Below are 15,421 nucleotides of genomic sequence, written 5' to 3' on the forward strand. Positions count from 1 at the left end.
TATGTGTTTTATAGCATGTGTATTATAAATATATAAATAACATATCATAAAACACTGCACTACGAGTACAAGGAATGATCAGTCTACCTTTATAAACAAGGGAAAACCCACTTAACACAATATTGAGAGAAAATGCACGTTTCAGAAGGATGTCTACAACATGATACCACGTTATATGTTAAATGTTAAACACATTGTTCTGTTTTGTAGAAACATATGCATACCTGTGTTTTATATTTTTAAAAGGTATTTTCCTGAAGTACCCACACATGTACACATGTAATAAAATGCAAATATGGATAGGAAAGACAGCTTCAGAAGATGGTTCATCCCTTGGGAAGAGGAAACAGCATCAAAACAGAGTAAAAAAGGAGCCTTAATTCTGTCTTTCAGGGTTTATTTCTTAGTAAAAATAGATTCAAAGTAAATATGGCTTTTAACACTCCCCATACAGCTATAATACTTGTTACATCACTGGCACTGGATTTATTTTCCCCTGTACTGTTTTTGTATAAAATGTTTCATAATTAGAAAAACCATGTTCAAAGGAGGAAAGAAAAACCCTCCCCGGTGTGGGTGGGCCCTGTCTCATCAGTCGACGGCCTTCAGAGCCTGATCTTCCCTGAGCAAGAGGGAAGCTGCGGGCAGCGGGCGGTCTCCAGACCTGCTGTCCGTCTGCTCCTCCCTGCCACCATGCTGGGTGCTGCCTGGCGCTCCCTCGGCTCCTCTCTCACACCCTCCCAGCTCACCCCTGGAAAAGCCCACCCCCTCCAAGCTTCCAATTATGTGCTGAGGACTCAGTCTATTATCTCCAGCTCTGACCCATTAGTCTGGCTGCCCCAGGGACCGTTTCACACAACGGCCCCAAAGAACCTTCAAAGTCATCACACCCCAAACGAGTGCCCTGCCCCTTCCCCTAAGTTCTCACATCCTCTGGGGTCCTGCCTCACCAACGGTGTGCAGCCCCCACCTTCCCCACAAGCCAGAGGCCCAGCTCCCCTCACTTTCCTGGTCCCTGCCTTCTCACCCCATCCTTACTCAAAGCTAATTTAGAGAAAGGGGTGAAATACAGACTCCATCGGGGGAAAATTAGGTGGCCAAAAGAGTAACTTATGAAGGGTGATTTAGGGGTGTGAGTCAATGAAAGGAAGATGGCAAACCAACAGTGAACTGCCATCCCATTATTTCAAAATACGTTTCCTACTAAAGTTATGTTTCAAAAAGATAAGCTGTGGTCCCTCTTCTCTTTATCACAGCAATGCAAATTTTTTTCTTCTTAAAAGTAAAGGTAATAATTTACATGGACTACATGGCTGTGTATTTACTATTACATTGCTGTATCATATCATATTATTTACTTTGCTTACAATGGGCTTCCTAGGCAGAGCTAGTGGTGAAGACCCTACCTGCCCATGCAGAAAACGTAAGAGACGCATTCAATCCCTGGGTCGAGAAGCTCCCCCAGAGGAGGGCATGGCCACCCACTCCAGTATCCTTGCCTGGAGAATCTCATGGACAGAGGAGCCTGGCGGGCTACAGTCCACAGGGTCACAAAGAGTCAGACACGACTGATACAACTATGATAAATATTTGTATAAATAAAAATAAATCAACAATAGCAATTAATAAATGACAGGTAAAATCCAAGAGTCTTATATTTCAACCAAAGCTTCAACTAAATTTTTAGCCCAACTGTGTCTTCCTAGCTCACAGCAACTCTTTCAAGTAGAACTGCGTATTAAAGTATCAGGATTTTTAATAACATCAGCACTTTGAATGTCTCACTCCCTGCAGTTAAAACAGCTAGCACCCTTGGAACCAGGAACAGCAGCATCTTCTGCCCAATGATACAGAGACTAGAGAGGCTGGTTTCCTCACTGTTTATCTTAAAAAGGAAAAGACAGGCAACGTGAGATGGTGAAGGTGCTAACCATCCTCTTTCTGTTTCTCTTTTGACACCGCTGTCACTCCCTCCCCCAGAATCTTCAGAGGAGAGCAGAAAGGGGCAGGAGGCTTTTATGGCCTCCTCCTGGGAGACAGAGCGGGCTCCTCTGGGCATGGACAGTTACAAAACCTCAGTCACCAGAGAACCTGCATTTTCAGGGAAAACTAGATGGTTCCGCCGCCCCTATAAAAGCAGCCCTTTCATAGAGAGCCTGCCACAGACGACTGGGTTCTTCTTCAGAGGAGTTTGCCATTCTATGGGTTTGGGTGCTGATTTTTGTGGCTCTATTTCTACGTGAGATGATCCTACTGAAAAGAGAGTAGTCTTAAACACAAGTCAAACCAAGACGCCCATTAGGACAAGTGTTCTCTGTGAGAGGACGTTGATTTCTGTCTGAAAGCTTTTGCTGTCCACAGAGCCAGTGATAATCCAACCCAGCCACAGAGCTCGCAGAAGCAGCAGACAGAAAGTCACCGCCTGTTTTTGAAATCCAAGAAGCTGAGAGGTCGGTGAGGTGGGTGCAGGGTAAACAGACGGTTTGAATGAGTCCAGTTTCGAGCATCGAATGAAGACATGCTTTACGAGCTGACCTCTGCTTAGCCTCCAACAAGCCCATCTCTCAGCCTTAACTGCAGGGATCAAAACCACAGAACTTTTAATTAAAGGTCACAGTGCTCAACCCCATCATTTAATGCATGAGGAAAATGAGGCTTGGATAAATGGATTCACTGCAGAGAACCAAATCCTAAAGGAAATCAACCCTAAATATTCATTGGAAGCACTGATGCTGAAACTGAAGCTCCAATACTTTGGCCATCTGATGAGAAGAACTGATTCATTGGAAAAGACCCTGATGCTGGGAAAGATTGAAGGCAGGAGGAGAAGGGGACAACAGAGGATGAGATGGTTGGATGGCATCACCGACTCAATGGACATGGGTTTGAGCAAACTCCGCAAGATGAAGGACAGGGAGGCCTGGTGTGCTACAGTCCGTGGGGTCACAAAGAGGCTGACACAACTTAGCAACTAAACAAGAACAAGAGAGAACGTGATCTGCTCAAGGTCACGTGGCCTGTGCCCTTCCGACCACATCTGGAGGCCCCTCCCTGCTGGGGGGGGGCGGACAGACGGTGCTGTCATCCATGGGGGGCACAACCAAGTGCCCTGTGCAGGTGCCCAGGGGGCAATGCCTTGCCAGTCGCCCCGTGGTGTCCAGCTGGGGTGATCAACCAACCTGTGCGGGCAGCCACCATGGCTGCGGGCCACTTGGCGGGAGCCGGCTGCTCCCTGAGAAAGCTGGGAAAATCCACTTTCTGAGAACAGTATCAGAGCCTCTCTGGGGCGGCTCAAGCGGAAGGGAGCCTTTGTCCTGCCCTCCTGCTGGCTCACCCGCCGCCAGGGTCGGCACGGCGCACTCACCGTGGAACCAGGGGGCGATGCTGTCCGAGTCCGCCAGGTAGCCCGCCCGCAGAGGAAGCTGCTCCTCCTGGAACCATCGCCTGATGTCCTCTTGGGCTGGGCTGGAGGCCGGCCTCGTCACTCTCTGATTCCTGACATTTGCAAAAGGTTTGCAAGTTAGAGTCACCGGATTTGAAAATAATGCTTTCAAAACTCACACGCACACACACACAGATATAACACATGTCTGAAGATCACACAGCTGAGCTCGCGGGGTGGGGCCCTGCACACAGCCGCCACAGGGCTCCTCCAAGGTAGGGAACAGGGTGAGGAATGGATCTGCCCTGCCGGTCCTGTAGACTACTCATGGGTTTGCGTTAACACCACAGTGTTTAACTCATTTTTGATTTGAGTGAGAAGCTCCATTAACTCCCAGTTAAAAATTGAGAAAACAGCACTAAAAAGTGAAATAGTCTGCCCCGCACCCCATATTTTCCTGGAGAGCAAGTGCTTGCAAGCAAAAGAACCCAAATGCCATAGAATAAACTTCCCCAACACTTTCATCATTCAATTTCCTCTTCTTCCTGTTTCCACTAACCTCCCTGACTTGCTTCCTTCTCTGACAGACTTTCAAAAGTTCTGCTAAAAGGCAGTCTCAGAAATGGAAAGGAAAAGAAAGAAGAGTGTTTGAAGGTTGGTTAAGAGAAAGATACAGGCAGCAGCATGGTTTTGAAGTAAAAATCAGTAGCAGAACTTAAGTTCTAGGACCTAAATCAATTTCCATTATAAAAAGCAACGCTGCAGTGTTTTAATAATAAATGTATTTCCAAGTCCCAGGCCCACTAATTCTGAGCAGAATTCAATGTAAAAACAATGAGTCTGAATGAGCTACTGGATAGCATGTAAATTAACTTATGTTTTTTATACGTCTTAATGGTAACACATGCTACCAGGAGTTACATGTGACATACATGTCAGCGTGTACATGCAAGCACATAGACACAGCAGTTTGGAGAAAACAGCCTATAACACTTAAACTTCTGGGGGAGCGGACACTGCACATTCGAGATTACATGCTAATTTCTCCCCCAAACTTTCAGGTTAGGTCCTTTTCTTCGGGAAATCTTCGGCGATCAAGCGGAAACTCCATGGACAGTCCGTGTCTGTCCTGCCCTGGGCTGGCTGCTAGCTGACCTCGGTCATCACTGTTGGAAACCCCAGCCCTGACACCATCCAGTCTGGCCACCTCACAAAAAGCACTTCATGCAAGTGGCTTAAGTTGGAAAAAATGAGCTAACCGAGCTTAAAACATCATCTTAAACCCTCGTGAAAGGGCACCTTTGTTGCCGTCAGTCGCACGGGCTGAGCTCTAAAAACACCCTGGGTGCAGACATATGGCGGCATGCTCCCACCCTTGGGGAGCCTGGAGGAGCACCCCACCTGCAGGGACCCGGGCTTGACACGGCGACAGGCTCGTGGGAGGGGCTAGGCAGGAGTTCACACTCTCTGCCGGGTCATGGCACTCTGGGGTCTTCCTTGTTTTGTTATCCATAAGGAAAAACTCATTCCCCAAACAGCCACTCTGTAGAACGTGGTCATTTTGTGCTGGCCTGCAAATCCCCAGATGGAACCTTTCAACTGAGTAAAGAAATAATCATAGCAGAGGAAACGCCCACCCCCTGCTCCCTCTGAGGTCATAATTCCCATTAGGAAAAAACCCTGAAGATAACCGCTGACCTCATACAAAGGGAGAGCTTTGTTCTTTATTTTTCCATGCTCTTAATAGAGAAGGGATTTTAGTTTTTATGTCAGAGAGGACAAGGCTTTAGACAGTTGTATTTCATTAAATCAATATGTGATTTCTCTCAGTTATTTTAAATACCATCTTTCTACATACCAAATCATATAATAGCAATAACTGGGAGAAAATAATTGTATAATCAGTTAACATAAGTCATGTGAATGTATGACAAAAACCATCATAATATTGTAAAGTAATTAGCCTCTAATAAAATAAATTAATTAAAACAAAACAAAAGACAACGTAAGGTATGGGAGTTTCTGCTGTGGTACCACTGTATTTTTCATTAAGGGGCTTCCAAAACAAATTGTTCTGCCTAATACCCCCAAAGCTAAGGTAATCGTCATCAAATAAAGTCTGCATTTAAAAAAAAGAAACATTTCCAAATTCTCAACCTATGAGCTTAGCTGTATATTCCAGAATGAGTGTGTGTGTTCAGTTGTGTCCGACTCTTTGCAACCCAATGGGCTGTAGCCCTCCAGGCTCCTCTGTCCATGGAATGTTCCAGACAAGAACGCTGGAGTGGCTTGCCATTTCCTGCTCCAGGGGATCTTTCTGACCCAGGGATTGAACCTGTGTCTCTGGCATCTCCTGCACTGGCAGGCAGATGCTTTACCGGGGGCCACCTGGAAAGGCCGCCCCAGAATGAGAACTGTCATCAAACCTTTCATCCTGATCTGTGGAAAATGGAGTTCTGCTGGTGACATGAAGGCAGCAAGCCCGGGGTTCCCACTGGGACGACCCCTCAACGGTCCCCCTCCCCTTTCTGGCTGTCACCAGGGAGGGGCTGGGCTGGGGGCATTCGAGGTCACTAACCTGTCTAGGTATCTTCACGACGTTACTGGGCATGTTAGTGGTACCCACCGTGGGGATTCTACAGGCGAGGAGGGATGAAGGCCCAGGTGTCTCAGCATCGCAGGCTGGGAGGTGGGGCCGGACTGAATGGCACTGGCAGCTTCTGTCCCCAAGGCGGCCCCGCAACTTACCTTTAATTACACTTAGAGCCCCCCGCCCGGCTTCTCACCTGAGAGGTGTGTGTGGCTGTCCTGCTGGGCTCAGGAAATGAGGCTTGGGGGGGAGCGGGGGCCTCTTGGGCTTCTGGGGGCCGCCCGGGGGGCCCTGCTGCCCCTTGCTGCTCCTCCCCTGCTGCGACAGCCGCCTGTAGTCCTCCCGGGCCTGCTTGGCCAGGGAGCGCCGCTTCTCATCAGCGGCTTTGGATTTTCGCACTAGGAGAGACAGCGGGGTTCGAGTCAGCCCACGGAGATGGGGAGCAGAGCGGCTCTGGGAACAGGGCACGGCGCCCAGCGGTCAGGGCCCGGCGCCTGTCCTCTCTTTCCGCGGGGTTCGCTGAGAGCGAGACGGGGGCGGGGGAAGGGGAGCCCCGTGCCGAGAACTTCCTGCAGCGGCCAAGGCGGAGAGGAGTCTCAGCCCGAGCGAGGGTCCGGTCAGCGGGGTCTCAGGATAATACGAGGTGAAGCCGCAGTCTCACCCTCGAGCCCAGAGACCGCCCCTCCCCAGACCATCAGGGGCTCTTCAGTGGCTTGTGGCCAAGGACGGGGTGGGCGGGCAGAGAGGCCACGCTCAGAGTCCGCGTGGCTGAACCACGAGTGATTCGGCCTCCCAGACCGAAGAAGGAAATGATTCTTACAGGGCCAGTCACAGTCTCGGGGGGGCGCATGAAAGCGACCCAAGACAGCCTTTTACGATTGCTTTGTAACGCAGAAGGGCTGTTGCTTTGGCAGTTTTTATTCCAGCAACTGGGCATCGTGGACTTGAAAGCAGGATGTAAGAATAAGCCTTATGGGTATTTATCCGCATTTCAGGCATTATTGGTCAGAATCTGTTATGACTTCAAAGAAATGCCTAAAATCTTCCATTACACTAAGATTTCACTGCATAGAAGTGATGGGATCTGGTGGACATTTTCATTTCACAAAAACTGTCATTTTAATGGTGTTCGTTGTAAAAGAATTCCCAACATTCTGCGGACATGCCCATCCCTGGCTCCTCCCAATGACCGGGCAGTTAGGGCTTCCTAGTCAGACTCAGATGGAAGCCCTAATCCTGCTTCACACCCAAATCCTCCCAGCATCAGCCTCGCTCACCCTCTGCTCTGCTTCATCGGCACTGGCCTCTCCCCAGGAGGACCCTCTCTGCTGCTGCTGCTAAGTCACTTCAGTCGTGTCCGACTCTGTGCGACCCCAGAGACGGCAGCCCATCAGGCTCCACTGTCCCTGGGATTCTCCAGGCAAGAACACTGGAGTGGGTTGCCATTTCCTTCTCCAGTGCATGAAAGTGAAGAGTGAAAGTGAAGTCGCTTAGTCGTGTCCGACTCTGTGTGACCCCATGGACTGCAGCCTACCAGGCTCCTCCGTCCATGGGATTTTCCAGGCAAGAGTACTGGAGTGGGGTGCCATTGCCTTCTCCGAGGACCCTCTCTGGGCAGTGCTAACTCAGAATGAAGCAGGGTTCAGCCACAGGTATGGCAAGGATGCGACAAGCCTGCCTGTCATCCCTGTGTCTGCTGATTACAAAGTTCAGATATGCTCACTGTTGAAAGCTGAGGAAAATACACAAAAAGAAGTCCAACAAGTAACTTTGAATCCTGCCTCTCCAAGAAAACTAATGTAAATATGTTAACCTTCCAAGTCTTTTCCCTCATATACTTAAGACATTTTAAAATAGGGATGCTTTTCATACTATTTTTATAATCATTTTTCTTCTCCAAGTTAAAAAGATATAAATATATTCTAAGGACATTAAACACTCTTCCAAAACATTTTTCATAGCTAAATACCATTCCATCACTTAGATACATCATAATGTTGCTGGTGCAAAGATGAGCTGAGAATCTTTCTGCAATTCAAAAGGTGGCCCATAGCCTTTGAGTAATAATTTAGTGTTAAAAAATATCTCTGGACAACCATTCTAAGTGTTTCCCAGATTGTCATATTATTAAGTGAACAAGCTGGTTTCGTGTCATTGTTATAGAGGCCTCTGGGTACTTACAAGAAGCCTGCCACTCCGAATCTTCTTTCCAGTTTTTATAAATCTCCTTGGTTCTCTCTTCATCTATCTGTTTTATTTCTTCATCTTGTGTTTTCTTCACTGACACTTTCTTCTGTTTAAAAAACAAAAACAAAACACTAGTGAGGAGCTCTGGCAGTTTCCTGCAATGAGGCAGGTGCCACGCACAGAGTGGGCACAAAAACAAGACGAATGGAAGAGAACAGAAAGCCCGAAAGTGAAAGCACAAGCTTCCATAATCCATGGAACGCAGGAAAAGCAGTTCTAAGAAGAAAGTTCATAGAAATACAGGCCTTCCTCAAGAAACAAGAAAAAAGTCACAAACAGCCCAACTTACCACCTAAAAGAATTAGATAAAGGACAAACAAAATCCAAAGTCAACAAAAAGAAGGAAATAATAAAGATCAGAGAGGAGATAAAAAGAGTTCAAAAACAATAGAACAGATCAATGAAACCAACAACTGGTTTCTTTAAAAACAAACAAATGTAACAAACCTCTAGCCAGGCTCAGGAAGAAGAGAAAGAGGGAACTCAAGTAAGATACCACAGAAATATTTTAAAAATCGTAATAGAATGCTATGAACAACTATATACCAACAAGGTGGACAACCCAAAGGAAATGGACACATTTCTGGAAGAATACACTCCACTAAGGCTGAGTCAGGAAGAAACAGTGAATTTGAATGGACCAGTTACTAGAAGTGAAATAGAATCTCTAATTAAGAAAAAAAAAAACTGCTTGCAAACAAAAGTCCAGGACCAAATGGCTTCACTGGGGAATCCTACCACACACATAAAGAAGAATTCATACCAATCCTTCTCAAACTCTTCCGAAAGACTGAAGGGGAGGAAACACTCCCAAAGTCATTCTATGAAGCCACGGTCACCCTGACACCAAACCAAGCAAAGACGCTACAAAAAAAAAAAAAAAAGAAATTTTCAGGCCAATATCCCTGAATAATATAGATGCAAAACTCCTCCACAAAATATCTGTAACCTGAATCCAACAACACATAACAAGGATCCTATACCATGATCAAGTTGGATTCATTCCACGATTACAAGAATGACTCTACATATCCAAATCAATCAATGAGGTACACGACATCAACAAAAGACAAGGCAAAAACCACAAGGTTATCTCCACAGAAAAAGCATGTGAAAGAGCCAAACTCTCGTCAATATGTGTTTAGAGGGAACATATCTCAACATAATGAAGGCCATTTACAACAAACCCACAGCCAAACATCATCGTCAATGGTGAAAAGCTGAGAACTTCCCACAGGAACAAGGCAAAGATGCCCATTCTTGCCACTTCTATTCAACATAGTATTGGAAGTCATAACTATAGCAATCAGACAAGAAAAAGAAATAAAAGACAAAGAAAAAATTGGAGGGGAAGAGGTGAAACCGCCACTATTTGCAGATGACAGGATACTCTATACAGAGAACCCTAAAGTCTCCACACAAGTTATACTAGAATTAATAAGTGAATTCAGCAAGGTAGCAGGAAATAACATTAATATACAGGAACCTGTTGCATTTCTTAAGACTAACAAAGAAATTTAAATGTGATTTTAAAATCATGTCAAACAAGACAAAACAAACAAACAAAAAACTCCTAGGAATAAGACCTTTACACTGAGAACTATAAAACACTGATAAAGGAAATTGAAAATGATTCAAAAGAATGGAAAGATATCCCATGTTCTTGGATTGGAAGGGTAAATATTGTTAAAATGGCCATACTACCCAAAGCAATCTACGGATTTAATGTGATCCCTATCAAAAGACCCATGACATTTTGCACAAAACTAGAACAGATAATCCTAAAGTTTATATGGAACTGCAAAAGACCCAGAATCGCCAAAGCAATCCTCAGGAAAAATAACAAAGATGGAGGCAACTCTATTGGACAAAACTCTAATTCAAACCCCCCAGACTTCACACTATACTACAGAGCTACAGTAATCAAAAACATCCTGACAACAGCCCCAAAACAGACATATAGATCAACGGAACAGTATACAGAGCCCAGAAACAAACACACTCACAGTCAATTAATCTATGACAAAGGAGGCAAGACTACACAATGGAGCAGAGACTTGTCTGGAGCAGAGACTTGTCTTCAGCAGGTGGTGTTGGGAAAGCTGGACAGCTACATGGAAATCAATGAAGCTAGAACACTTCCTCAAACCACAGACACAAGTAAACTCAAAATGGTTTAAATTTTAAGATATGTGTGCATGCTAAGTCGCTTCAGTCGTGTCCAGCTCTTTGTAACCCCAGGGCCTGTAGCCCACCAGGCTCCTCTGTCCATGGGATTCCCAGGCAAGAACACTGGAGTGGGTTGTCATGCCCTCCTCCAGGGAATCTTCCCAACCCAGGGATCGAACCTGCGTCTCTTACATCTCCTGCATCAGCAGGTGAGTTGTTTTTGTTTTTGTTTTTTTTTAACCACTAGTGCCACCTGGGAAGCTCAAGTATAAGACACAATACAATAAAACTCCTAGAAGAGAACATAGGGAAAACATTCTCTGACACAAATCATAGCAATATTTTAACTCAGTCTCCCAAGGCATAAGAAATAAAAACAAAAATAAACAAATGGGACCCAATTAAACTTATAAGCTTCTGAGCAGTAATGGAAACCATCAAAAAGGTGAAACGACAACCTAGAGAATGGGAGAAAATATTTGCAAAAGATGTGATCAAAAAGAGGTTAATATTCAAAACATACAGACAGCTCATATACTCAATATTGAAAAAACAAACAACCCCATCAGAAAAGGGGCAGAAAATCTAAATGGACGTTTTCCTAAAGAAGACGTGCAGATGGCCAATAGGCACATGGGAAGATGCCAAACACCGCTAAGTACTTGAGAAGTGCCAGTCAACCACAGCGTGCTCTCACCTCACACCAGTCGGAACGGCCATCGTTAAAGAGTCTACAAACAAACACCGAGGAGGGAGTGGAGGAAAGGGAACCCTCCTGTACTGCTGGAGGGAATGCAGATTAGTGCAACCACAATGGAAACCAGTACGGAGGTTCCTTCAAACACTGAAAATAGAGCTACCACGTGTTCCAGTGACCCCACTCCTGGTTGTATATCTGGAGAAAACTCTAATTCAAAAAGATACAGGCACCCCAAAGTTCATAGCAGTACCACTGACAATAGCTAAGACACAGAAACAACCCAATCCCCCATCAACAGACAACTGGCTTAAGAAGATGTGATACTTATTCCCAGCTGAATATTACTCAGCCATGAAAAAGAATGAAACACTTGCAGCATCATGGGTGGACCTAGAGAGATTATCCACTTACTTCATTTCCTTAGTGAAGTAAGTAAAACAGAACAAGACGACTATTGTAGGATATCAGGTATATGTGGAATCTAAAAAATAACACAAATACACCTATATACAAAACAGAAACAGGCTCACAAACATATAGAACATATTTAGTTACCAAAGGGGAGAAGGAAGGAGGGAGGTATAAGTTAGGATCAAACTGCTATATACAACAGATAAACAAGGACTTACTGCAAAGCACAGGGAATTATACTCAATATCTTACAATAACATATAACGGAATATAATCAGAAAAAACTAGCTGAATCACTGTGCTGTACACCTGAAACTAACATAATACTGTATATCAATGTATTTCAATAAAGAAAATTAGAAATATATACATACAAAAATATCTTTTAAAAGCATCCTTTTTGAGAAGGAAAAATATAAAATAAGAAACATGAGTCTTAGTTGGAAAGGAAATTTTTTATTGAAGTGTAGTGGACCCACGATATTATTTACTGTGGTAAATACCAATTACATAAAACTACCACCATAACTGTGAAAGTGCTGCACTCAATATGCCAGCAGATCTGGAAAACTCAGCAGTGGCCATGGGACTGGAAAAGGTCCGTTTTCATTCCAATCCCAAAGAAAGGCAATGCCAAAGAATGCTCAAACTACCACACAATTGCACTCATCTCACACGCTAGTAAAGTAATGCTCAAAATTCTCCAAGCCAGGCTTCAGCAATACGTGAATCGTGAACTTCCAGATGTTCAAACTGGTTTTAGAAAAGGCAGAGGAACCAGAGATCAAATTGCCAACATCCACTGGATCATCGAAAAAGCAAGAGAGTTCCAGAAAAACAACTATTTCTGCTTTATTGACTATGCCAAAGCCTTTGACTGTGTGGATCACAATAAACTGTGGACAATTCTGAAAGAGATGGGAATACCAGACCACCTGACCTGCCTCTTAAGAAACCTATATGCAGGTCAGGAAGCAACAGTTAGAACTGGACATGGAACAACAGACTGGTTCCAAATAGGAAAAGGAGTACGGCAAGGCTGTATATTGTCACCCTGCTTATTTAACTTCTCTGCAGAGTACGTCATGAGAAACAATGGACTGGAAGAAGCACAAGCTGGAATCAAGATTGCCGGGAGAAATATCAATAACCTCAGATATGCAGATGACACCATCCTTATGGCAGAAAGTGAAGAGGAACTAAAAAGCCTCTTGATGAAAGTGAAACAGGAGAGTGAAAAAGTTGGCTTAAAGCTCCACATTCAGAAAACGAAGATCATGTCATCTGGTCCCATCACTTCATGGGAAATAGATGGGGAAACAGTGGAAACAGTGTCAGACTTTATTTTGGGGGGCTCCAAAATCACTGCAGATGGTGATTGCAGCCATGAAATTAAAAGACACTTACTCCTTGGAAGGAAAGTTATGACCAACCTAGATAGTATATTCAAAAGCAGAGACATTACTTTGCCAACAAAGGTCCGTCTAGTCAAGGCTATGGTTTTTCCTGTGGTCATGTATGGATGTGAGAGTTGGACTGTGAAGAAAGCTGAGTGCTGAAGAATTGATGCGTTTGAAATGTGGTGTTGGAGAAGACTCTTGAGAGTCCTTTGGACTGCAAGGAGATCCAACCAGTCCATCCTAAAGGAGATCAGTCCTGGGTGTTCGTTGGAAGGAATGATGCTGAGGCTGAAACTCCAATACTTCAGCCACCTCATGAGAAGAGTTGACTCATTGGAAAAGACCCTGATGCTGGGAGGGATTGGGGGCAGGAGGAGAAGGGGATGACAGAGGATGAGATGGCTGGATGGCATCACCGACTCAATGCACATGAGTTTGGGTGAACTCCAGGAGTTGGTGATGCACAGGGAGGCCTGGTGTGCTGCGATTCATGGGGTGGCAAAGAGTTGGACATGGCTGAGTGACTGAAATGACTGACTGACTGACCACCATAACATTTTAAAAATTGTGGTAAAATTTACATAATATTAAGTTTACCATCAACCATTTTAACGTTTACCATTCTGAATCATTAAGTGCATTCAGGGGAATTTGTTTTTAACCAGAGAGAAATGTTACACACCAAATCACTTAAAAATCCTTTGTTAATTTGAGGACAGCCTTCTGAGGGCTCATGAGAAAACTGAATTTACAGCTCGGTGCACGCAGCAGGACATAGCCTGTCAGCTGAGCCGTGAGGGAAACTGAGCGTCAGGGAGGACTGGCCGTGCCTGCTCCACACCACAAGAATGATGGCTTTTCTCTTTTGTGTTTTCCTGTAGAAAAATAGACTCTCGTGGTTAAATGATTTCACCACAAGTGAAATACACGCTGTGAAACTGGTTTCAATCACCATTAAATCTCGGTTAACACAGAAGATGGTGATAATTCGGTAATTGCACTTCACCTCAGATGTATGGAAACTTTTGCGGTTTGCTTGTTTTCGCTTTTTTCGTCTTATACTCTTTTCCTGCCTAGAGCTAAGCCCCTTTCTTTAGTCAATATTACAAAAACCAAAGAAGAGCTTTTGGTGTTTGGAATGACTATTAAAATTTGCCATTGCCTTAACGAAGCTGTTGGCAAGCCTGAAATCAATCCCAAGTGCTGGCCGCAATTTCTAAGCTCAAACAGGAAAAACTTCCAAGTGGAGCTTTGTTTGTCTGACACCTGCCTTTTTGAAATTGATTTTAAATAACTGGAAAAAATATATAACTACAATACTGAACTATGGTATGCATATTGTTGCTTAGGAAAAGCAAGAAGTTTGCAAAGTGGGTCTCCTTAAGGAAATATATTAAGTAAATAATAACTTGAGCGGTGCTCAGTTGCTAGGGGCTACCCCAGTGTCTGAGAGTGCTGTGTTTGGTAAGTCGCATTCCTTTTTCATCCACAGCATAAATGCGTATAGGCACAGGGAGGAAGGAGACAGAATCAGTGACTTTCACAGAGTGACAGCGGGTGAGACCTGACCTTGGCTGCTGTGTTCATTCAACCCAGCTAGAACACTCGAGAACTCGTCCTGAGTTTCCCTAAGGATTCCTCCAGAAAAATGTACTTTTAGAAAAGGCTTTACAAGTTGATCTTTACTTTCTCTATTTAGAAAACCCTCATTTCCTCTTTAGAAGCGGAAACATCTGTCTGTCCGCTGAAGACAAGGAACCTGTCTGTCTGCCGAAGCCCACAGGTCCAGGATGAAGGCCGGGAAGTGGAGGGGTAGCGGGGCTGAGGCTGATACTGGTCCAGACGTCCGGGGCGCACGGCGCAGAGCTGGAGATGGGCAGGGGGGCTGTCAAAGGTCCCCAACACAAAGCTGCTCATCGCAGGCTGATGCAGACAGTCCCACCGGCTCCCTCCCCGGCCGCTCGTTCCAGCCCATCCACCCAATTCTCTGTCTTTCCTCCACCGCATCCGAGGTCTCTCGCCTCTGTGCCTGCCTACGTGCAGCTCCCTCTGCCTGGAACGGGCTTCCCCAGCCAGCCTATGGCCCCAGCCTCGGTCTCCAGGCCTCTGCTCCAATACCCACTTCGCAGAGCAGCCTTCTCTGGCCTGTCCTCAGCTCCCTTATCCTGCGTTGTTTTCCTCCAGAGCTCCTAGGACCTGACTTCACACGTCAGCTTTATCATCTGTCTCCTCGTCAGAAACCGCTTTCCAAGGGCAGGACATGAGCTGTTTTGTTCAGCAGAGGCCGGCTCTTGGGAGGACCTCAACACAGGGGTCTGAAGGAACAGGGCAGACCTTCTGACCTTTCTGCCCCACCTGCCCGCGTGTAAAATGACATCACAGTCAGGGCAGTGTCCCTGGAAAGTTCCTTTAGTGACTGTGGCTGCTGTTTTTGGAAAGAGGCATCTATTACAGCAGCAGCTGCACAGCAGGCCTGCAGCTCCAAGGCTGCCCATGACGCCAGTCTACGACGTGCGTGCTCG

The 15,421-nt window shown here is 45.4% G+C and overlaps 1 protein-coding gene across 4 annotated transcripts in view; it reads right to left on the reverse strand.

Moving 5' to 3' along the window:
- SH2D4A (SH2 domain containing 4A) overlaps window positions 1-15,421 on the reverse strand; it is a 64,451-nt gene that overhangs the window by 12,367 nt on the left and 36,663 nt on the right. For all 4 annotated transcript variants that reach the window (XM_040243283.1, XM_040243282.1, XM_040243285.1 and 1 more), the window contains 3 exons: window positions 8,154-8,265; window positions 6,169-6,370; window positions 3,365-3,495 (listed from right to left, as the gene is read on the reverse strand). In XM_040243283.1, coding sequence (XP_040099217.1) covers window positions 3,365-3,495; window positions 6,169-6,370; window positions 8,154-8,265 — 445 coding nt within the window. The remainder of the gene's footprint in view (window positions 1-3,364; window positions 3,496-6,168; window positions 6,371-8,153; window positions 8,266-15,421) is intronic.

Source organism: Oryx dammah, unplaced genomic scaffold (assembly GCF_014754425.2).
Source record: "Oryx dammah isolate SB20612 unplaced genomic scaffold, SCBI_Odam_1.1 HiC_scaffold_7, whole genome shotgun sequence".
Lineage (NCBI taxonomy): Eukaryota > Metazoa > Chordata > Mammalia > Artiodactyla > Bovidae > Oryx > Oryx dammah.